The 22,438-nt window shown below is 42.7% G+C and overlaps 1 protein-coding gene across 2 annotated transcripts in view; it reads left to right on the top strand.

Moving 5' to 3' along the window:
- The window catches only part of STAG2 (STAG2 cohesin complex component), a 100,669-nt gene that overhangs the window by 56,053 nt on the left and 22,178 nt on the right, over nt 1-22,438 (top strand). For both annotated transcript variants that reach the window (XM_077308513.1, XM_077308514.1), the window contains exons 11-24: nt 1,656-1,754; nt 1,859-1,938; nt 3,729-3,836; nt 4,460-4,571; nt 5,923-6,040; nt 6,932-7,035; nt 10,465-10,557; nt 13,638-13,727; nt 18,325-18,528; nt 18,983-19,053; nt 20,006-20,093; nt 20,181-20,261; nt 20,616-20,708; nt 21,254-21,428. In XM_077308513.1, coding sequence (XP_077164628.1) covers nt 1,656-1,754; nt 1,859-1,938; nt 3,729-3,836; nt 4,460-4,571; nt 5,923-6,040; nt 6,932-7,035; nt 10,465-10,557; nt 13,638-13,727; nt 18,325-18,528; nt 18,983-19,053; nt 20,006-20,093; nt 20,181-20,261; nt 20,616-20,708; nt 21,254-21,428 — 1,516 coding nt within the window. The remainder of the gene's footprint in view (nt 1-1,655; nt 1,755-1,858; nt 1,939-3,728; nt 3,837-4,459; nt 4,572-5,922; nt 6,041-6,931; nt 7,036-10,464; nt 10,558-13,637; nt 13,728-18,324; nt 18,529-18,982; nt 19,054-20,005; nt 20,094-20,180; nt 20,262-20,615; nt 20,709-21,253; nt 21,429-22,438) is intronic.

The raw sequence follows: 22,438 nt of genomic DNA on the forward strand, positions 1-22,438 counted from the left end.
TGTTGCCCTCCTCTGGACACGCTCCAGTTTGTCTATATCCCTCTTCAATTGGGGTGCCCAAAACTGAACACAGTACTCCAAGTGAGGCCAAACCAGAGTAGAGTAAAGCGGTACCATCCGCTCCCGTGATCTAGACATGATACCCCATTTGATATAGCCCAAAATCCCATTTGCCTTTTTAGCCCACCAAGTCACACTGTTGACTCATGTTCAATGCATGGTCTACTAAGACTCCTAGATCCTTTTCGCACATGCTACTGCCAAGACAAGTCTCCCGCATCCTATATTGGTGTATTGGGTTTTTCCTACCTAAGTGCTGAACTTTACATTTTCCCCTATTGAACTTCATTTTATTCAGTTTAACCCACTTCTCGAGCCTGTCATTTAGTGTGATTGATTTACCTATTGACTGGAATCCAAACAAACACACAGCTAACTGTTTTTCCCCAAAGGGCCTTTGTGTTTCTGAATAGCATTACCTATGCCTGTGGCATTGTAAACTACTTTTGAAAGTGAAGAGATTTTCTGAAAACCTTTGCAATACAAGAAAAAATCCTAGTAGGCACATTCATGCCTTTCAGTGCACATATAGCTTAGTTAACTGTTATTAATGGGGAATGGAAAATGCTAGTTAACCCAGGCTGCTATTAACCAGTTTTTTACCAGCCAGCAGTAGAGAATGTGAATGTGTCATGTCCAGGATGTAGCTGGAATACCCACCCACTCTACCACTGCCTGCTTGCCATTACTGCAGCAGCCATAGTGAAGTGGTAATATTCTGACTGCTCCTTTGCTGCCCCCTATCCCACGAGAGTTGATTGGAGGAGTAAATAGGGTTCCCTGGTTAGCTTCTACCTATAAGCACCTCTCACTTGGTGGCAGTGCATGGGGGTGGTGCTATGAGATCTTCATCCACCTTGCCAGAGTTTGTTGCATTCGTCCCTTGGCCTCAAAATTGGGAGGGGAAGTGGGTTCACCTCTTTCCTTCTACTTTCCCTAGGCTGCCTCTACAACACACTGTGTGGTGGCTTCCAATCAGATCTAAGACCTCCCATCCTACCTGGCCACACTTGAGAGTGATTCTTTTATAGCATTCTTTTTTGTTGTGGAGTAGAGTTGCCCCATGTGACTGGCTTGAACATCCTGTGTCAGACATCATGGGAAGTCTCCAACGCTTGTACAGCGCTCTTGATAAGAAGAGCTGCTTGCTTCTCCTTGCATCAGAAAAGGTAGTGGAGGAGCAGGCAGAGCTTCTTGGCCAGCATGCAGTAATGACTGATAGTTATTTGGCAGTAGTCTGAGTGGGTGATGCCCTGGCAAGGACATGGAGTCTGTCCCTCTACAGTCTGCTGTTGCTCAAAAGAAGAAATCAGTATAGCAGTTTGCATTCTGACATGCTAGTTAACTTTGTCAGTTGCTAGGTACTACATAACAGATTTTACTTTACCTTTGAAACCCAGCTTCTGTTGGATTACGCTTAAATTGGGGATATTTCTCACTGTTATGACTATGATTATTTTTTCATTCACAAAAGAACTAGAGCTGTAAAAAAAACCCAGAGAACTGTTGAACTATAATATGCACATAGAACTTGAAAATGCTGTGTTTATGATTCTACATATCTCAGATTTCATTCTGGTTTATTTCTGTTTTAGCAAGGGGAGGTAAGACTCAAATGCCTTACCGCTTTGCAAGGACTTTATTATAATAAAGAACTTAATTCCAAATTGGAACTCTTCACCAGTAGGTTCAAGGTCAGTATTATTTGATAACATATTTAAAAAAAATAATAATATCCACTTTATGTTTCCTTTTTCTAACATTTGCCATTTTCCAAACTATTTTTGTCCTCCTTTAGGATAGGATTGTATCTATGACTCTTGACAAAGAATATGATGTTGCAGTACAAGCAATAAAACTACTTACTCTTGTTTTACAGTAAGTATTTCAGACCAATCAATAATGATTGCCTGCATTGTTTAACTTGCTTGCCAGTTTGGGTAGCCTTCATTCATTAGCCCTTTCTGATATTCAGAAAACAGGTGATGATTCTTGCTGCCACCAGCTGCTCAATTGGGTAGTTGAGATGAGTGAGTGGGCCTCTCCTCCCCTCTCATCTGATAGAGAAGGAAGGAGAGGAAAGTCCTTACTTCTACCACCACAGGTTGTGGTTCCCCCAGCATTCCCTTCAAATCTTGACGTTACTGAAAGGGAGAGGAATATTAATACAGTAACAGTTGCTCAATTAGCATTGACTTGCTCATATAGGCTAATGGGTGAACCAAGCTACAGCGGTCTAGTAATGGGCCTACTGTTTGGTTATTTGGTCAGTGGTTGCCCTTTGAGCTCTTTTGGAGTGGCCGCAGTTCTTTACTATTGACTTTTCATAGGGTGAGTGAGTGGTTGTATTTGTACTTGTAGTTGTATTTGTGCTTACAGTACTTGTAGCAGAAGAAAAGAAGGCCAGTAGGACACAATCTAAATTAAAATTAAAAACTTACCGCATTAGAGAAAGGCCCACCCAGAATTAAGGATTTTCACAAGACAAAAATACTTTGATGGTGGGAAATATCCTTATCCATGGTTCCTCTATATATTTGGGAAACAGCCTGGGGGTGGAACGTGTCCGACTGTCCAAGTTGGAATAGGGCCAGTCAGGATGCAGCCAGCAACATTGGCTGCACCCTGGTTTGCCCTGCCCCTACAGCTCCTGCCCTCCCTCCCTGGACACTAGCCACATTCATCTTAGCCATGTCAGAGACAGAGAGAGACACACAGAGCCCTGCCAGACTGAACACGAGCCCTCATTCCCTCCTATCGCTCCTGCTGCGACGGAGGTGAGAGAGCTGCCCCAAGCTGCTGACCAGCCTTGCTTCCCTACTAAGAAGGGGCCCTAATTACCTGCTAGGCCTCCTGCTGTGAGGCACTTGGACTGTTTATGCACTGGGAACTTCACTGCCCCAGCTTCCATGCAAAAACACAAATCGGGGGCGTATGAGGTGTACTGGGCCAAATGCTCCCCCAGGTGGGTGCAGGAAGAGGTGGGGCATCCTGCCATAACTAAAACTCCAGCCTGCAGCCCGGCATGAAACCTCCAGTGCATAAATGGTCATGTAGAGACAACAGCAATAGAGAGAGACAAAGAGAGAGATCTGCACCTCCCGGTGTCCCCTGGGTCCTAGCGGCCATTGAATTCCTGCTTGCAATGGGCTTTCTTGCTAGTATCAAAATAATTTTTGTTTTATTATAATTATAATTTGGGCAGTTTAATTTTTCTACTTCAAGAATACTTAATAGAAAAGAGATTCAAAATAATATCTTCGACAGGAAAAATGTTTTGGTATTTAGTAGTCTGTATACTTAAAGCTTTTAGATGCTCTTTCATTTGATGTTCACATGCTGGAATTAATTCAAGATTGGTGTGGTGGAGATGTCTGATGCAAAGTAATCATAAAATACAGTGATAAATGTTGAAAAAGGCATCAAATTGTGAATGTCATTATAATACACCTTACTTTACATTACTTGAGGTGTGTGAAGTCAGAAAGGGGGGAAAACCTACTCGTATTCAAGCATATGATTAAATTGTTGATTACTAAATATAATATTTCAAAGCAGGAATATTTGTGATTGGAATTATCTTAACATTTTCATCTCATACTTGGAGTGATCTGATTAAAAATCTTATTTTTCCTCAATATTCTGAATGCACCTTTTCCAATTTCTAGGAGTAGTGAAGAAGTTCTCACTGCAGAAGACTGTGAGAATGTTTATCATCTGGTTTACTCAGCTCATCGGCCAGTAGCTGTAGCAGCAGGAGAATTTCTTTATAAAAAGTAAGGGGGAATAATAATTTATATAGATACCTTTTTGAAATGTGTAGTTCTCCTGATGGCGTTTTTAATGGCTCAGTTATGTAAATCCATGTTTAAGGAAGGAAGTAATCTGTTTTAAACATCTGAAAGGACATATTGTTATTTATGGATGCTGATAAAGTGGAGTTGGTTAGTTCCAACCTTGGTTTGTCATGATGTTGAAGTGATACATTAGTTATGGCCATTGTTTTGCTTTTGGAGGTGCCGGGACCTAATAAATGTACTGCTGACTGATAGGAAAAAGGAAACAGGCTAGTAGCTATGAACAACTGTGGGAAGTTCAGACTGTGATTGAAAGGTTCTAAACTCTTGAGTAGTAGAAATCACTAGTGATATTTGAGTTGAGCCATTTTGTATGAATGATGCTATGATTTCTGAAGATGAATATTGAAAGTAAAAATAAGAGGCTATCATAGTTTATTATGATCATTTGACCTTAGGAAATGTTCTATAGACCTGTAGTAGTTATGAATTTTATTACTTTTAAAATTTTGGTCTAAACTTCTGATAGATATGCAGTATTGTTGGTGTCTAGTAGAAAGTAGATTTTGTTTATAAGGTTTCACCTCTAATCTTTCTTAAAGGCTTTTCAGTCGCAGAGAACCTGAAGAAGATGGAATTCTTAAAAGAAGGGGAAGACAAAGCCCAAATGCTAATCTTGTCAAGACATTAGTATTTTTCTTTTTGGAGAGTGAAGTGAGTTATGAGCATCTTATTCATTTTGTGTAACTACAGTTGATAATGTTTTATGGTCCTTTCTCTCATACATGTATATATATACCAAAGCAAATTATAGTCCACAAAGTACACAAACCAGCTTCATAGAACAGATTTAACTGTTTTCCATTGGTTGAGAGAATATATATTATTGAATAAGAGCAAAAAAGCAGCCAAATGTTCAGAATGCTGACTATGCCTTTAACATTACAAGAATTTAGGGCTTGTACATAGTTTCAGAGAGTAGCTGTATTGGTCAGCAGTAGAAGAGTTAAATTGGCCTTTTGATGGGGAAACATATACTGGTGTGGCCCTTCAAACGGAAGCCCACGGATGTGATGTCTATAGTCCCACCCCCAGGGACCGCACCAGTAGATGGAGAGTGTGGGCGGACTTGAAGAATGGCTGGCAAGGTTCAGAGCTGAGCCCTCTTTGCTGTGCTGCTGCTACCTGTGCCCTCAGGACCGTGGGTGACCTCACAGGATGAGCAGTAGCAAAGAACGGGCTCGGCTCCGGGTCTCACCACCCACCGCTATTGCTTGTCCTCTGAGGGTGCCCATGCCCTCAGGAGAGTGTAAGCAAAAATTAACTGGGAGGGTTGGGTCCCAGTGAAGAGACAAATATAGAATAGGACAGACACACTGGGAAACCAATATGGCAATAAAAAATATCCAAATTGTACATATACAGTCGTCTCTCTTCAGTTTCAGTTATTCTTTAATTCTTATTTCATACAAGTCCCGATGCGTTTCGCCTACAGCTTTTTCAAGGGATGGTTTTTATATTTAAGGATCAACTTCAACTTATTAAGAAATCTCTTGACAGAGTAACTGAAACTGAAGGGAGATGACTCTATGTAAGTCCAATTTGGATATTTTTTATTGCCATATTCGTTTCTCAGGAGAATGTAGGCAGCCTCGCAGGATGAGCGGTAGCAGCTAATGGGGCTCGGCTCTGGGTCTCACCACCTACTGCTGCTGCTTGTCCTTGGAGCTTGCCCCATACCCTCCGGAGAGTGCAGGCAGCCTTAGAAACAAGCAGCGGCTGGAATCAGCAGGGAAGAGGAGGCGGGCAGGGAAAACCAATGATTGTCCCTAAGAGTGGGACTGCTCTCTCTCTGTTGGGTTCATTAAGGGCCAGTCAGGGTGAGTTATATCTGATGGGTCATTGCAGACACAAAGGATTATTTTGGGGGTAATAATAATAGGAAGGAAGTTTGCAAGCAAACAGTGTTGCAACCCTTGAAATACTCAAATTCAGTAATAGCTATTGGACTGTATTTATATTTTTTATGAGACAAAACATTAAATACAGGTAAATCTTTTTTTAGTTACATGAGCATGCGGCTTACTTGGTAGACAGCATGTGGGATTGTGCAACTGACCTCTTGAAGGACTGGGAATGTATGAATAGTCTTCTATTGGAGGAACCACTCAATGGAGAAGAACGTAAGAGTTCACTGCATTTTCTGTCCTCCCCTGATTCTTTAAAATATTTTCGCCGTGGAACATATGGAAGTTCATCATTCTTATATCCAGTATACTCAGGTTTCTTGGTGTTAGCCTAAATATACTATGTATCTATTGCATTTTCTTGGAAGTAATCCCACTTCCACTATCTGCCCTTCCTTGCCTTCTCTATGGGGACAGAATTGGGAATTTAATGGTTTGGCCGCATATTGTTGTTCTTATCTGATGTATTTTTTTTGTCTGTGGTTTTAAGGGGTATTTTACTGGGGTTTTATACAGACGTTTGTAACCCGCCACAAGCCGTTGGGAGTGGCGGATAAGAAGTGTAATGAATTATATTATTATTATTATTATTATTATTATTATTATTATTATTATTATTATTATTATTATTATTATTTGGCTAGACCTACTCTCAAGGTTGTCACCTGAGTACATTGAGTTTTTCCTCCCTTCTTGCTCATTTCACTTTTTCCTTATAGGAATTACAAATGTTTGTAATCATTTTTGAACAGGTACACTAGTGTTAAATTAGTTAAATCTAGTGTGCCATTTTTTTCTTAAATAGCTAATCAATAATGCAAAACCTGAAAATACTAGAATTTTTAAATATTTGCAGACTTCAGTTTTGACATTTGATATATATTTGACATTCCTTCCCCTACTATGTTGTTTAGTCCTGATTTGACAGTAGTGGGAAATATGAGGCAATCATTGTAAAGTTAAAGTTTAAAATACTTCTCTACTTGGTATCCTACTGGTAAGCAATGCATATAATTAGCTCTTGTGATGTGTATCTGAGTTGTCGTATACAAATATGCTATCTCAATACTTCTTTCTCCCCTTGTTCCTCCCCCCACCCAAATTTAGCCTTGACAGACAAACAGGAAAGTGCACTAATTGAAATAATGCTGTGTACAATTAGACAAGCAGCCGAATGTCATCCTCCTGTAGGAAGAGGCACAGGAAAGCGGGTAAGGTATTTTTTCTTCGACATTTTTATTGTTGATTAGAAAGTAACATTTTTTCTCCTAGTTTGGAATTCCATTGATGCTTTCTGGTCACAAAGGACATTTCATGATATGTCATTATCCTGCTGTTTGAATCAGTAGAGTGGTACAGTGCTTAAGATCCCATAATTTGGAAATGACCGCACCGAGGGGACAAGCTCCACTGCAACTGCTTGCTGCCGCCCCATCTCAGTGGTTCCTAGTGCCCCAGCATTCCCCGTGGCACCAGCAACATCGCAGCACTGCAACTACCCCCAGCAGCAACTGTGGCCCCCATGGACCCTGCTCCCACTGCCCCGATTGCTCTTGGGGTGTCTGCTGTTCTGGTGCCCCAGGGTGACCAGTGCCCACCCCTCACAGGGGACATGTGGCAGGAAGAGTCTTCCGCATATGGTTCGACAGGACGGCCAATAAGCTGGGTTTCTTTTTGCTGCAAATGGATGGTTTCCTGGCAGATTGGGAGGCGACCTTCACCACTGAGTCCAAAACTGCGCACGCTGAGGAGCAAACTCAAGGGTGCATTGGCGGAATACTGGATAGAGCAGAACATGGCTGGAATCCCTGGAACAACCAATCTGGTTCATTTCTGAGAAGTGATCACTGCCCTTTTTCAAGACCCATTCAGAGAGATGCAGGTGACAGAAAGGCTCAACCACCTCCGACCGAAGGAGGCGCCCAGTGGCAGACATCATCAGAGAACTACTCTCCCTCATTGGTAAACTGGTGATCTACAATGAGGAACAGAAGCTGGAAGCCTGTAAGAAAGGACTCGATAATACTCTGATTGAGCACATCTACAAACGGGAGGCCTCCCTTAATGACTTAGAAACTTGGATTCAGTGTGCTGGGCAAGTGGAGGCAGAAGAAATTGTCCTCAAACTCTGGAAACTGGAAGCTACTCCTGGCGGCAGCAGTAATCCAGGGCGTGGGGATGGTGGAGGCTCAGAGAACCCCCTCCCATGGGTCGCAGCCCCGGAAAGGGACCACTGCCGCAAATTGGGACTGTGCCTGGAGTGTGGGGAGAAGGTGCACTTCACCATGGAGTGCCCCAAGAGGCGCCCTGCTACCCGTTGCGGGGACACGACAACCCGCCGTGCTGCTCCTCAGAAGCCCAGACTTTATACTGAGAAGCCCAGTGGGCTAGCAGAAGAAGAAGAAGAGTTGGTTCTTATATACCGCTTTTCCCTACCCAAAGGAGGCTCAAAGCGGCTTACAGTTGCCTTCCCATTCCTTTCCCCACGACAGACACCCTGTGGGGTGGGTGAGGCTGAGAGAGCGCTGATATCACTGCCCGGTCAGAACAGCCCTATCAGGGCTGTGGCGAGCCCAAGGTCACCCAGCTGGTTGCATGTGGGGGAGCGCAGAATCGAATCTGGCACGCCAGATTAGAAGTCCACACTCCTAACCACTACACCAAACTGGCTCTCTAGGAAACCCTACAATTGGGAGCAAGCCCCGGGGGATGTTTTCACCCATGTGCAATCTTGGGTATCAGAGCATGGAGAGGGAGGATGACAAGAGTGCGGTATGGCCCATCCGGAAGGACCTCCCACCCTCACTGACTCAGGGAAATGGTGACGGCCCGTCCTACCAGGTGTCTTATGGCAGTTCATATTGAGAGGCACACCGGCTCCTCTGCCTCAGATTCTCCTGCCCATCCTCCTCCCAACAAAATTCCTAAATGAGGAGGATGGGTCTCAGATAGAAATACAGGTATATGTAGACTCAGGTGAGGGGGTTGAGAACGGTGAAGGTTTCTTTGGACAAACCCATAATAATGTGCCAAGTAAAAAGGGCCCCAGTGGGTGGGGGAAATCAATTACTGAAGCCACTGCCCTTCTAGTAATGAACTTAGGGGTACACTAGGGAAAAATCTCTTTGACCATTGTCCCCATTGCTTGTTTCATCATTCTGTTTTACATGGACTGGTTAGACACACAAAAAATGCAAATTGACTGGGACGAGCAGATGCTAGATTTACTCATCCCAATTGCAGGCTCCATTTCTGGTTCAAGGGGAATTGCGGGGTCTGGGGAAAGGCAGTCGCTGGCATGGTGGTTAGTTGGGAAAACCTCCCCTTCATTTTGCAATCCCCGGCTTCGGGCGCTGGGGCTCCACACAGGAGAGGGGAAAGGCCTGCCAGCCTGCTACAGGATTTGGATCCAAGCCTTCTCAGAGGAGGAGTACAACCAACTTCTCCCGCCCCGCCCCACTGACTGTACCATGGAATAGTGCTGGGGGTGGCGCTCCCTAAAGCCAGACTTTACAACATGAGTCCCGTGGAGTTGGAGGAACTTCGCCAGTTCAAATACAAGAACTTACAGAGGGGCTTTATTCACCCGGTCACCTTTCTGATGGTAGCCCCGGTGCTCTTTGCCAAAAAGGAAAATGGAATGCTCAGTCTGCACAGACTACAGGGCCATCATTGTTGTCTCCAAAGTGAATGCATACCCCCTCCCCCTGATCAAAGCCCTGTTGGGCCACTTAGGGGGTGGGAAGATATTTTCCCAGCTGGACTTGAGGGAGGCTTACTACCTGATAAGAGTCACTGAGGGGGATGAGTGAAAGACAGCGTTCAACACCCCCATTGGCCAGTTTGAATACATTGTTAGGTCGTTCAGGTTGAGCGGCTCGCCCGGCATATTAATGAATTTGATGAACGAGGTATTGCATGATCTACTGTATGGGGGGGTTCGTTTAGCTTGATAATTTTTGATATAGAGCAAACATGAAAGGGAGCATGTGGTGCTGGTCCATGAGTTGCTAAAGCACCTCCAGGATCACAAAGTATTTGCCAAAATGTCCAAGTGCAAATTCCATAAGTGCCAAATTGACTACTGGGGGTCCCGCCAAGGTTCTGGACTTATTGGCTTGGGAGATCCTTCGTACTTGCTGTGTTGTCCAAGTAGATGCCTTGGACTCATTGGTGGGTAGAGTTTTGTTGTAGCAGGGATTGGCTGCTTCTGAGGCTTCCCCCCCTAAACCCTGCCCCGGGAACCTCAATACCTCTTTCAGACCCCAATTCCAGATGCTAGAGTGAAGAAAATGAATAAAAATCCAAATTTATTTGTTTCCATTTGAATGTTGGTGACTCATGAAATGTTGTATATTGAAATGTTAGTCTTTAAGATCCATCTTTCCTTTCATTTTATTTTGTTACATTTTTAAAAAAATGTTCAGATGTACTTTCCCAAATCGTCTCTATATAGCTGTTATCAGGCATTTGCAGATTAAAATTGGGTTTTGCTGATGCTTATCAGTATGAACTGTGGTTCTGTATTTTCAAAGATACCTTGCTTTTCACAGTTCAGTTAGAGCAGTTAACTTGTATTTAACTGAAGAGCTACTGTGTCCCTACTACTGTTTGACTCTTATTGGGTTTTTATAACTAAGGTACTTACAGCAAAGGAGAAGAAAACACAGTTGGATGACAGGACAAGAATCACGGAACTTTTTGCTGTGGCACTTCCTCAGTTACTAGCAAAAGTGAGTTATTTTTTCTTAATTGCAGTTCTAGCTTCTCTCAGCTTCTAATGCAGTTTTAAACAAAAATAAATTTCATTTAAGCATTTTCATTTATGGTGCTTTGTTAACTTATAGTGAATGTTCTAGATATTTTGATGAAACATCATTTGTGTTATGGAACATATGTTCATCATCTGTTTTGCTGTGCAGCCCCACATTGGGACTGTGCCTGCACAGGCCTGCATGGAGAAGATTTTTCTAGCTAAAAATCTCCAAAGGAGCGCTCTGCAGCTCAACCATGCATACATGAGTTTTCCTGCCAATGGTTTCACCTCACACTAGGGCGGAGTGCCCCCATCCCTCAGTTCCTTTTTCACCACCGCGAGTAGTAGAGAAATGTTTCTAGTAGCTCTACCCTTTCTTTTGACTTTCTACTCCTTGTTCAACAAAATAGCCTCAAAAGCAATATACAAGAAGTGTAGTCAGTGCACCATCAAGATGCCACAATCTGACACGCATGACCACTGCTGTCTCTGTTTAGGAGAAGGTCACAAAATCATAATCTACACTATATGTCAACATCTAAGGTGAGGTCCAATAGGGCCTTGCAGCTAAAGGCCAGTCTTATGGGAAAATATATTATTAAGGTCAAAATTTGTGTCGGATCTGAAAGCTTCGGTTCCATCTGCCTCTAAGGCCCCAATGTGTCATGAGCTCCATCAGTCTGTTCTGTGACTTCAAACATTGGCTCAACTCATAAATCCTCTTTTGATGAGGTGAGTAAAGCTGAGTGGACAGTCCCACCTGGGTGATTGTCCTTACATTCAGTTACTGAAAAGTCTTACAGATGTCAGGATGAGGCAAGAGAACATCTAAAGGGTGCCTTCTGGAGATACCGCTATGGTGGAACTGCACCCAGGAGCAGTGTTGTCAGAGGATGGGAAAGTATGCTATTAAGATCATATGGACAGTAACAATAAAACTGCACAAAGGCATACAAAGCCCACCACGCTGTACATCCAATGCAGATGTGGCCCTATCTAATCTAGCCAAGGTAGCAGTCATTTGGGCTGACAGCCTGCTATAAGATCCTGAACAAGACCCTATGGTTCTTTCAAAACCAAATTACTGTCTTAAAAGAGTCTATCAGTCTGCCAAGGATGCACTTTTTAGATGTGATACAGTTTTCATCTAAAACTGAAGGCAAAATCATCCTGGTTAAGAGAATGCTGTGACTGAAACTTTGGAATATGAACATGATAAAGTGTTGTTAGGAAGGTTTTCTGTAAGCAGATCAATTTCAGAAAATGCAAAAAGAGACAAATGCTCTTGTTGACCTAGCTTCTTTTATTGGATCTACTGATTGCCTCAGTACAAGCAGTACCATTACACCTGAAGCATCTGCATTGAAGACTGTTTTCTCTCTAACAGGACATGGCAGGGAGACTTCACTAAATAGTTTTTCTTAGAAGTGATAAAAATCCAGGAACTGGTTGAAGTCAGTCATGAATATAGCCAAGCAATTTCTAATAGTTCAAACCTCCCCAGATCCTAATAATAACAGATGTTGGTCCAAAGGGTTGAAGGGCCATCTGCATCAACCATGTGACATAAGAAAGATGGTCAACATTAGTGAAAGGATTGTGATCTTCACTTGCTCAAGACTTGACCATTAATGGGATGGCCTTATATAAATTTAAGAAGCTGAATTGACAAATATGAGGGCAAGACGTTACATAAGGACCCCTGTAATTTTTTCTACCAATACAGTAATCAAAGTGTTGGTCAGGGTTCAGAAATAATTGGTCTGAAACATTTCTTGGCATGGGATGGTGGATTTGGACCCAGTTCAGCTAACTCTGTCAGAAACCGGGGCACTCTATTTGACTAGGGAATTTGCTGAGATGAGGATCCATTTGTCACCTGGATTCCTGCGGGCAAAAATTGTCGACATTAATGTTTCATGGGAAGAATTCGTTTGGAAATACCTCAGAAGTGCAACGTTAAAATCACTCAACACTCCTAAATGGAGTTTTTTGGGGAGGCTGCTGGCCTTAGTCCTTTTTCTGTTGGAATGAAGGTATCTGTTATGGCCACAATACTGACGAAGGGTCTCGGTATATAAGGAACTCTGCACCTTCAACAAAGTTATGGTAGTAATTAGTACTGATATTTATGTTACTCAGAAGGTATAGTCTGTTTTGAAAGTTCACTAAGAGAACGGGGGGGGGGGGGTCCCTAATTCTACTCAGCAGAGAGAGGGAATGGTGGTTTTTCGGAGGGTTCTCTATATATACACAATAATGACAAAACATTTAAACTATCACTACCACAGGGTAGTTTTTACAGAGTGATAAAGTCTGCAAGGCCTTAGTGGCTATCTGGATCGACTTTGCATCAAGAAAATGTATGGTACTTTTGTTTGAGACAATCTGTAATGGTTGTAGCCCATCTTACAGAGGCAGCGGTGATTTCAGCTGCATTTGGTAGGAACCCTACCAAACACATGGTTTTTCTTTTCTTCTTGGTTAGACATTTCATAATAGTCTGGCAGAACTCCACTGAGACTGCTTTCGGGAGACAAGTTTTCCAACAAAAGTTGGGATGACTACAGTGCTGAGGTTGCTTTTGTGCCCACCATGTCTTAGCTTGGTTATATAACCAGATTTGGTAAACTTCTCTAAGTGAAGGAGAATAAAAAATTGGACTTATTTGAAGGTTTATTCTCTTTGGTGAGGCAAAGTCCTCCAATTATCTCACCGCTTTGTTCTTCTGTTATTTTGGCAGGTTTTTTCATTGGTTGATGTTCATGTGGTTGGTGTTGAATACCTATTTACTATTATGCTTACTGTTATTAAGGAGATTAAATTTATATCATGTTTGTTGTACTGGGGAGCATAGTTCTATGCCCAGAAAGAAAAACCCACTCTCATCCCAGAGAGGTATAATAATTTTCATAGCCCTGCATGGAGCGAGTGGAGGTATGATCTAACCAGTTTTGGAGGACTTTGCCCCACTGAAGAGAAGAAACCTTCAGGTAAGTCCAGTGTTTCGTTTTACAAAAGTGTTCCAGTTTTAAGTGTTTGTTTCAATTTTCACAGTATTCTGTAGATGCAGAAAAAGTCACCAACTTGTTACAGTTGCCACAATATTTTGATTTGGAAATCTATACAACAGGACGACTAGAAAAGGTAAGCTAATTGACACATATAAGAGAATGAATGGGGATGAAATATGAACAAATAATTTTCATGCTTTTAAATTGTTGGTTGACGCCGTAAAAATCCGATGCTCTAAAGTAGCATAGTTTAAAGTCCTATGTTATGATCTGTTTTAAATTGAATTACATTAAATGACCATATTCTCTTGGTCTCTTATGTATCGACTTCATATAGCTTGGTCAGAACGACTGTAATAAAGTTTGATTGATCGTTCCATCATGTCAGGGCCAGGACTGAGAAGGCTCTGGCCCTTGTTGAGGTCCAGCGCACTTCTCTGGGGCCAGGGATCTGCAGCCAGTTGGCCCAAACCGTGTATGGCCTTAAAGGTGATTACCAAAACCCTAAGCTTAATCTGGAATTCAACTGGGAGCCAGCCAAGTTGTTGGAGTGCCAGATGCACCAATTGTAGTTTCTGGATCAAGTATACGGGTAGGACTCTGTAGAGAGTTGCAGAAGTCCAGTCTAGAGGTGACCGTTGCATGGATCACTGTGGCTAGGTGCTCTGGGTCCAGGTAGGGTGCTAGTAGCTTGGCTTGGCAGAGGTGGTAAAATGTGAGCTGCGCTACTGTTATGACCTGGGCTTCCATTTTAAGGGAAGCATCCAGGATCATGCCTAGGTTCTTGGCAGAGTGCATTCCTGAGAGCTGCACACTGTCCAGGGTTGGCAGATGCGCTTCCTCCCATGGTCCCTTCCTACCCAGAGTTGAACTGTAAACTTCTTTGCAGAGTTGAACTGTAAACTCTGGACTAGTTGGGCCAGAGGGCACATAATATGAAGGAGAGAATCACGTCCTGTGAAACTCCACAAAGGAGCCAATAGGAATGTAACTGTTCTTCAACCACTGTTGCGCTGTCCCATGGATCCTGGTCCCAGTGAGGCAGTGAACTAATAACTCATCAACAATGTCAGATGCTACCAACAGATATAGCAACTCGAGAAGAGCCAACCCACCTCTATCCTGAGGTCATCTATTAAGGCAGCCAGCACTGTCTCCACCCCATGGTCAGGACAGAAGCCATCAAAGGCTAAAGTATCTTCCATGTATGCCAGGACATGGTTCATCGTGGTCCTTTCAATCACCTAACCCCTGGAATGCAAAATACGAGGTGGGGCAGTAATTGGCTGGATCACTGCTATCAAGTGATAGTTTTTTTCAGAAATGGGCAAACCACCACATCTTTATATCGCCTGATGTGTGGGAGAGGTTGATAATCTCCCAGAGAGGATCACTCATCCTTCTGTCCCCTGATTTGAAGAGCCAAGAAGTACAGGAATCCTGGGGGCAGCAACTTGTCCTCTTGGGTTAATGAAAGTCAGCTGAAATCATCAAATGCATCTCTTCACAAGGCTGCCAAAGAGCCTCCAAGCTCCCTTTCTGTATCAACCATGGACGGAAAGTCACAGTGGAGCAACAAGACTTCATCTGCAAAATAGCTTGGCAAGGCCTTGCATCCAAATTCCAATGTACTTTTGGCACCCTCCCTCAAGGATTGTAAGAGACTTAACTACCCTAAACAACTGAGCAGGGCATGAAATTATGGGTGCAATGGAGGCAACATAAAATTTAATCATATTCACTGCCATCTCATATGCCCTCATTAGTGTGCAATAAGATGCTCTTGTAGCCTTGTTGTCAATCTTCCTCCACATTTGCTCTAGCCGTCTCATTTCCCTCTCTGCAGAGTCCCATGGAGCCAATTTGAGGCCAGGGGGGAGAGGATGTCAGGGAACAGGAGTTCATCAATGACAGCAGATAGATGGATTTGCCAGTCCTTCACCAAATGTTACACCAGGAGGCATTGGGTCCCACAGAGCATTCAGGAAAACATCCAGATCCATAAGTCTCTATGGGTGGGCCAAAATATACCTGCCGCCCAAACAGGGAGGGGGTGGAACCCTGATCTGGAGCTTCCGGCATAGTGGTCTGACCATGGAACGATATTAACTGCCATGGAAATCCAACTCCAGTACCAAAGATCAAATCAAGAGTATGGCTGGGGCCAGTAACAAATTGTGAGATCCTTGGTTTTGCCATGGTTGATACCAGGTCCGGGCCAAATCCTGGAGATGCTGATTTTAAATCATAGAATCATAGAGTTGGAAGGGGCCATACAGGCCATCTAGTCCATCCCCCTGCTCAATGCAGGATCAGCCCTAAGCATCCTAAAGCATCCAAGAAAAGTATGTATCCAACCTTTGGACATTGAAGTGGACATTGAAGTCCCCCCAAACCAAAAGTCTGGGGAACTGTCAGGCTGTCCAGACCTGATGGGACAGACTAACCAGATGACCAAGTTCTTGATCGATTGCCATTCTAAGCCAACACACTACACCCCCAGAATCGACAGATGTTGGGAGAACCTTGTCCTGGACCACTATCCCCTCCCCCACCCAAAGCCCAAGACTGATGAAGGTCCAAGAACCCAGATGAGCAAGGTCTTTCAAGGCAACCGTTTCATCTTCTCTTGCCCAGGTCTCAGTCACACACACCAGGTCAACCCCATGCTCCATGAAGTACTCATGCAGAGTCGATGTTCTGTTGTTTATCAGCCTGGTGTTACACAGCATAAATGTCGGTGCCACCATAACCTCTTCCCCTGTGTATTTTGGGATAGGACAGGTGTTTCTCTGTAATCTGCTGTTTAAGGCTGCTCATTAGGCTGTTACAGCTTCACTGGATTCCTCTTCTATGTAGGTGGGAGATTCTGAAATTCATGGGAATTGCTGCTGACGTCTTGTCACTTTGTCTGGGTTTCTTAGGAGAGTCCTGCCATGTGAAAAAGCCCATTGGCTCAGTGTTATTGCTCTTGAGAATCCCCCTGCCACCTCTAGTGTACCTCTCCTGAGGGTTCCTTTCCCTCCTGACCAGCCAAAGTCTGCTGGAGTCTATCCAGGGGCCTCCTTGCTTGGGATTCACCTCTTGGGCCACAGGGAAGAGAACGATATCCAGCGAGTCTACTCATTTAGCTTTCAGGGCACTCCAGCCAGCATCAGTCAGGACTTGCGTCCTAATGTCAGTAGCAGCTGGGGTTGGAGTGTGAAACATAGGGATGGTCTTGGAGTGGTGAGATATGGTTGTTATATTTGCAGCAGCCTGTTCTAGAGTGGCAGGCCCGATTGACAAGCAGAGACCTCGATAATGAGGAATTCTGCACACCAGCCTGCAACACTCCAGGCAGCCCCCTTCCTTCCACAGTTCTCCAGGCTGCAAGGAGTAGCCAAAAAACAGTACACAGACCATCATACGCTATCCTTGGACTTGTCATCCAGAGTCTTGGCTATATATCCAATAACCCCCCCCCCCCCGCGCAAAAAAAAAACAGGCTTGGTAAGGAAAAAATAACTCAACATCCTTAAGTCCTAACAAAATTATTTGTCCATGCAACTGCTCTTGATGCCATTTGGCGTTTCTCCAGGGTTAAACTATTGAAGCTGCATCTGTTCCCTTTGGACCTGGTCACAATGATCCATGCAACAATCACTTCCAGATTAAATTACTATAAATGCACTCTAGGCAAGCCTGCCCTTGAATGCACTCCAGAAATTACAGTTGATCCGGAATGTATAGGTGTGTGTAGGTTCTGACCAGGACCCTGTGCACATATCCATCCAGTGCTCTGCTGCTTGCACTGTCTACTATTGAAGTACCATAAGAGCCTCTTGTGGCGCAGAGTGGGAAGCGGCAGAAATGCTGTCTGCCCATGAGGTTGGGAGTTTGATCCCAGCAGCCGGCTCAAGGTTGACTCAGCCTTCCATCCTCCGAGGTTGGTAAAATGAGTACCCAGCTTGCTGGGGGGTAAAACAGTAATGACTGGGGAAGGCACTGGCAAGGCCACCCTGTATTGAGTCTACCATGAAAACGCTAGAGGGCGTCACCCCAAGGGTCAGACATGACTCAGTGCTTGCAGAGGGGATACCTATACCTTTATCATAGTATATTCTTGGATTTTGGTTTTGACTTTTAAGCCCTTCCACATTCTGGAGCCATTGTACCTACGAGACTGCATCTACCTATATACTCTGTGGAGAACATTATGTTCCCAGACGTCCAGCCTGCTGGAGATTCCCGGCTTGAAACAGGCCTGATTGTCATCAGCAAGGACTCTGACATTTTCAGTCCTGGCCCCAACCTCTGGAATGCCCTTCTGATGGACGTTGAAGCCCTGCAGTAGTTCCGTAAAATTCATTCTCTTCCATCAGGCATTAGAAAGTGGAGGGACCTTGCCCTGGTAGGCTTTTATTTCCTCCTGGCTCTACAACCCCTCATTTAATGATTCTAGACTATATGCTTCACCCTTTTTTCACAGTCACCATAATGGGTAAGGTGGGTGGGAATAGGTTTTAATGCTTTTATTGTTACTTGTACTCAACTATTTTTTTAAATTCTTCATAAGCCTGGGTAAAAAACTGTATTATAAATAAATGAATGTCTTAATGTTTACCTTTTGAAGGAAGGGCCCTTAATGTTTTAATTTTGTCCGTTTGTGGTTGCTTCAAGTTTGATCAAATATACCTGGAAAAAAATGTTTGCCATACTTTACCATCTTTCATGTGTGTGTTTTTCAGCATCTAGATGCCTTATTGCGACAGATCCGGGATATTGTAGAAAAGCACACAGACACCGACGTTTTGGAAGCATGTTCTAAAACATACCATGCGCTCTGTAATGAAGAATTCACGATCTTTAACAGAGTAGACATTGCAAGAAGTCAGCTAATAGATGAATTATCTGATAAATTTAATAGACTTCTTGAAGATTTTCTGCAAGAGGTTTGTTGCTTGCGTGTTTATCTTGTTCCAATTCTGTATTTCTTGTTTTGTGAACATTTGCTTTGAAGAGTTAGATGAGACTTCTAATTACCACAGAATACAATGAAAAATGTCAGGTAAGGTACAAACAAGGAATACTTTCATACATCAGATTGTGCATTTTCTCTTTTCACACTGCATATGAGAGGCAGTGAAAGGGAAATTAGAAGTTTATTTGGCTCTAATATAGCCCCAACACCTGCTGAAATTCCCTTGATGTGTGTATATCTCCCACATACAATTATTTAACATCTAGCTTGAGTATATGTTTGTGTGGAAAACAATACATTAATAACTGTCTTTGGTTTTTGCCAGTTTTTATATGAGGTAGTAGAAAGCTATTCTTAATAATAGGAAAGAAATTGCACTTTTTGCAAGTCCCTGTTTTTATTGCAACACTGTGACTCTTTGATAGGGTGAAGAACCTGATGAAGATGACGCTTATCAAGTCTTATCAACATTAAAGAGAATAACATCTTTTCATAAGTAAGTAGAAGAGCATTTGTGACTCTTCTTCATTTTTAATGTAAACTTTATTCTTTTTATGAGAAATTGCTATTCTGACAATTGTAATTAAAATTACTTGGACAAGTATAATTAAAATGTGCAACTGGTATTCTTATAAGCAAACTTAAAGCTTTGAGCTGTTGTGATAATTTCAGCAGCCATGGATGTAAGTCCTAAAGGGGCATTTACTTACTCTCTGCTCCATATATTCAGCTGTCTCTTCTGCCATCCCCACTTCAAACTCACTTTCTCCATTTAAAGATGATGATGCTCTTGTGGTACAAGGATCATAGTTTCCCCCACCCGTGCCACCATAGTCTTTTCTGACTCCAGAAAACTTTATTCCTGAGTTTGAGGGACCAGCATGGACAAACAGCCTCACAGGTCAGGTGGCAGCAGTAGGACTAAGAAAGAGAACAAGGACAGTCTTTTCTTTTTCTGTGACTAGAGCTTTCTCCACTGCAGCTGCCTCATCCACCTGGCCATGTGGGTTTTTGGACTACCGGAATAAACTTAATGGTAGAAATGACCAGCTTGGGGAAGGGGAATCTTTTAGGGGTCAGCATCTTTCACAGGCAGTTCGGGAATCCAACCCAAAATCTGGTACATGTAGAACCTATATTTTTAGTCTTTGTGCTCAGTGCTATGTACTCTGGGAAGATGTGCCGGAATGTATGCTTGTCAATGGATGGGGATCCTTGAGAGAGAATGAGGTCTATTGCTGGTTCCATGTCAAGGTGCTGTGTTGTGTTTAACAAAACACTTTGGTGACTGTGTACATGTCTTTGCTACAGGTGTGTTCATTTCCACCAGACAGCAGTTGCTACGTACAGTGTCTTTTAAGACCATTGTTAAATTCCAAGGGAACTAGACTGTATAATCTAGTTGGGTTATTTACAACATTATAATTTATATTTATTTCTCTTTTCAGCGCTCATGATCTGTCAAGATGGGACTTGTTTGGTTGCAATTATAAGTTGTTAAAAACAGGAATTGAAAATGGAGATATGCCTGAACAGGTCAGTGTTTTAAAAGAACACTTTTTAAACACACACACAACGATAAAAAATTCCTTTTTTTAATGGTAATCTTTTTTTATTTCACAGATTGTAATTCATGCATTGCAGTGCACTCACTATGTAATCCTTTGGCAGCTTGCAAAAATTACTGAAAGCAGCTCTACAAAGGCAAGTCTTATTCTGTGCTACTACTAATTTATATTTGCAGTGCCTAGAAACAGCTTAGAAAACTGTGATTATGTTGCACTGCCGTGCAAGCTTATTTTGTCCCTACTTAGGATGCCACTATATGATGAGCAGGGAAAGACAGAGGTGGTAGAGGGCATGTCAGCATAAGGACACAGGAATGTATTATGCGTGGTCAGAAAAATTCCACATCCAATAGCACCTTGGACCAGTGATCTTCAGTTGCTAACTTTCTTGCATGCAACAAGCTCTCAGTCTCCAAGGATACATGCATATTTCTCCGTTACAACGAAGTATGATTATAATTGTTTACTATTTACATGTTTTATTTTAAAGGAGGACCTTCTGCGTTTAAAGAAGCAGATGAGGGTATTTTGTCAAATCTGCCAACACTACCTTACTAATGTAAATACTGCGGTTAAAGAACAGGTTAGTCTTTGTTTGATCTTTTTGAGGGGTTTTTTAAGCTGCTGTAGGAGAAACATTCAGTCACATGTATAGAAAAATAATAACTTAAGTTCTTCACTTGTCTGGAAGGGATATAATGTAATTATTTGGACACATACATTGACGATGTGTTATCTTTCACGTAAATGTCCCACTTATGAAGAAGATAGTTGGGAGATTCTTTAGTAATTACACACTTTTCTTAAGCAGCATGTTTTTGCTGATTGAAAGTTGTATGCAGGAAAAAAAGAGGAAAATCCATTAACAGAACAAATGACTGATAAGGAGATACTGCTTTATGAAACTCTCCTTAAAGTTGAGTGTGAAAGAATAACAGAAGAAAAAGCTTCGTCGGTGTCTTTCAGGTGTCTTGAGAGAGCTTATTACCAGAGTGATTTTTAAAAAATTAAAATAATTAGACCTTTTTGTCTTGTTATCATAATTGCTTTGGTTTAGCATACACTGCATGTATGGATTCCAATATAACCTTTAAAATATTTTCAGCCTCCTGTTATTCCTCTTTGCAGGCCTTCACCATTTTGTGTGATGTATTAATGATCTTCAGCCACCAGATTATGTCAGGAGGACGTGACATGTTAGAACCATTAGTTTACAGTCCTGATTCTTCATTGCAGTCTGAACTGCTCAGCTTTATACTCGATCATGTTTTCATTGACCAGGAAGATGACAGCAACAGTGCAGGTACAGAGTTGTGGAAACAGTTTTCTAGTCTATGGACAGCTGTATCTGTATTAATTTAACCTTTGGTTTTTGTAATTCATTGGCTTCCATATCTGCTTTCATGTAACTCTTGAATAGGACAGCTACTAGAGGATAAAGGACCAGCTCCAGCCCCCAAAAGAATTGCCACCAAATAAACGTGTGTTTTGAGGGCTTTGGTGATTGTATCAGATGTCAGCTCACTTTGAGGATTGGAATGGAATATCATAGAATCATAGAATAAAAGAGTTGGAAGGGACCTCCTGGGTCATCTAGTCCAATCCCCAGTCATCTAGTCCAATCCCCAACACTCACAACCCTCTTGCTCATCCACGGAACTTTTACAGAATCAGCCTCTCGGTCAGATGGCTATCCAGTCTCTGTTTAAAAATGTTCAAAGATTGAGAACCAACCACCTCCCAAGGAATCTTGTTCCACAGAGAAAGTGCTCTAACTATCAGGAACTTCTTCCAGATGTTTAGAAGGAATTTCTTTTGCATTAATTTCATCCCATTGGTTCTGAGCCGTCACTCCAGGGTAAGAGACAACAACTCTGCACCACCCTCTATATGGCAAGCTTTTAAATACTTGGTTATCAGATGCTCTCTCAGTCGTCTCTTGAGGCTAAACAGACAAAGCTCCCCCAACCTTTCCTCATACGTTGGTCTCCAAATCCCTCACCGTATTCGTTGCCCTTCTCTGGACACACTTTGTCTACATCCCTCTTCAACTGAGGTGCCCAAAACTGAACACAGTACTCCAAGTGAGGCTGAACCAGAGCAGAATAAAGTGGTGCCATTACCTCCCATGTTCTGGACACGATACTCCGTGTGATACAACCCAAAATCTCATTTGCCTTTTTAGCCACCAAGTCACACTGCTGACTCATGTTCAATGTATGGTCTACTAAGACTCCTAGATACTTTTGGCACATATGACCACCAAGACAATTCTCCCCCATCCTATATAGGTATAAATGATTTTTCATTCCT

This window comes from Paroedura picta, chromosome 13 (assembly GCF_049243985.1).
Source record: "Paroedura picta isolate Pp20150507F chromosome 13, Ppicta_v3.0, whole genome shotgun sequence".
NCBI classification, from domain to species: domain Eukaryota; kingdom Metazoa; phylum Chordata; class Lepidosauria; order Squamata; family Gekkonidae; genus Paroedura; species Paroedura picta.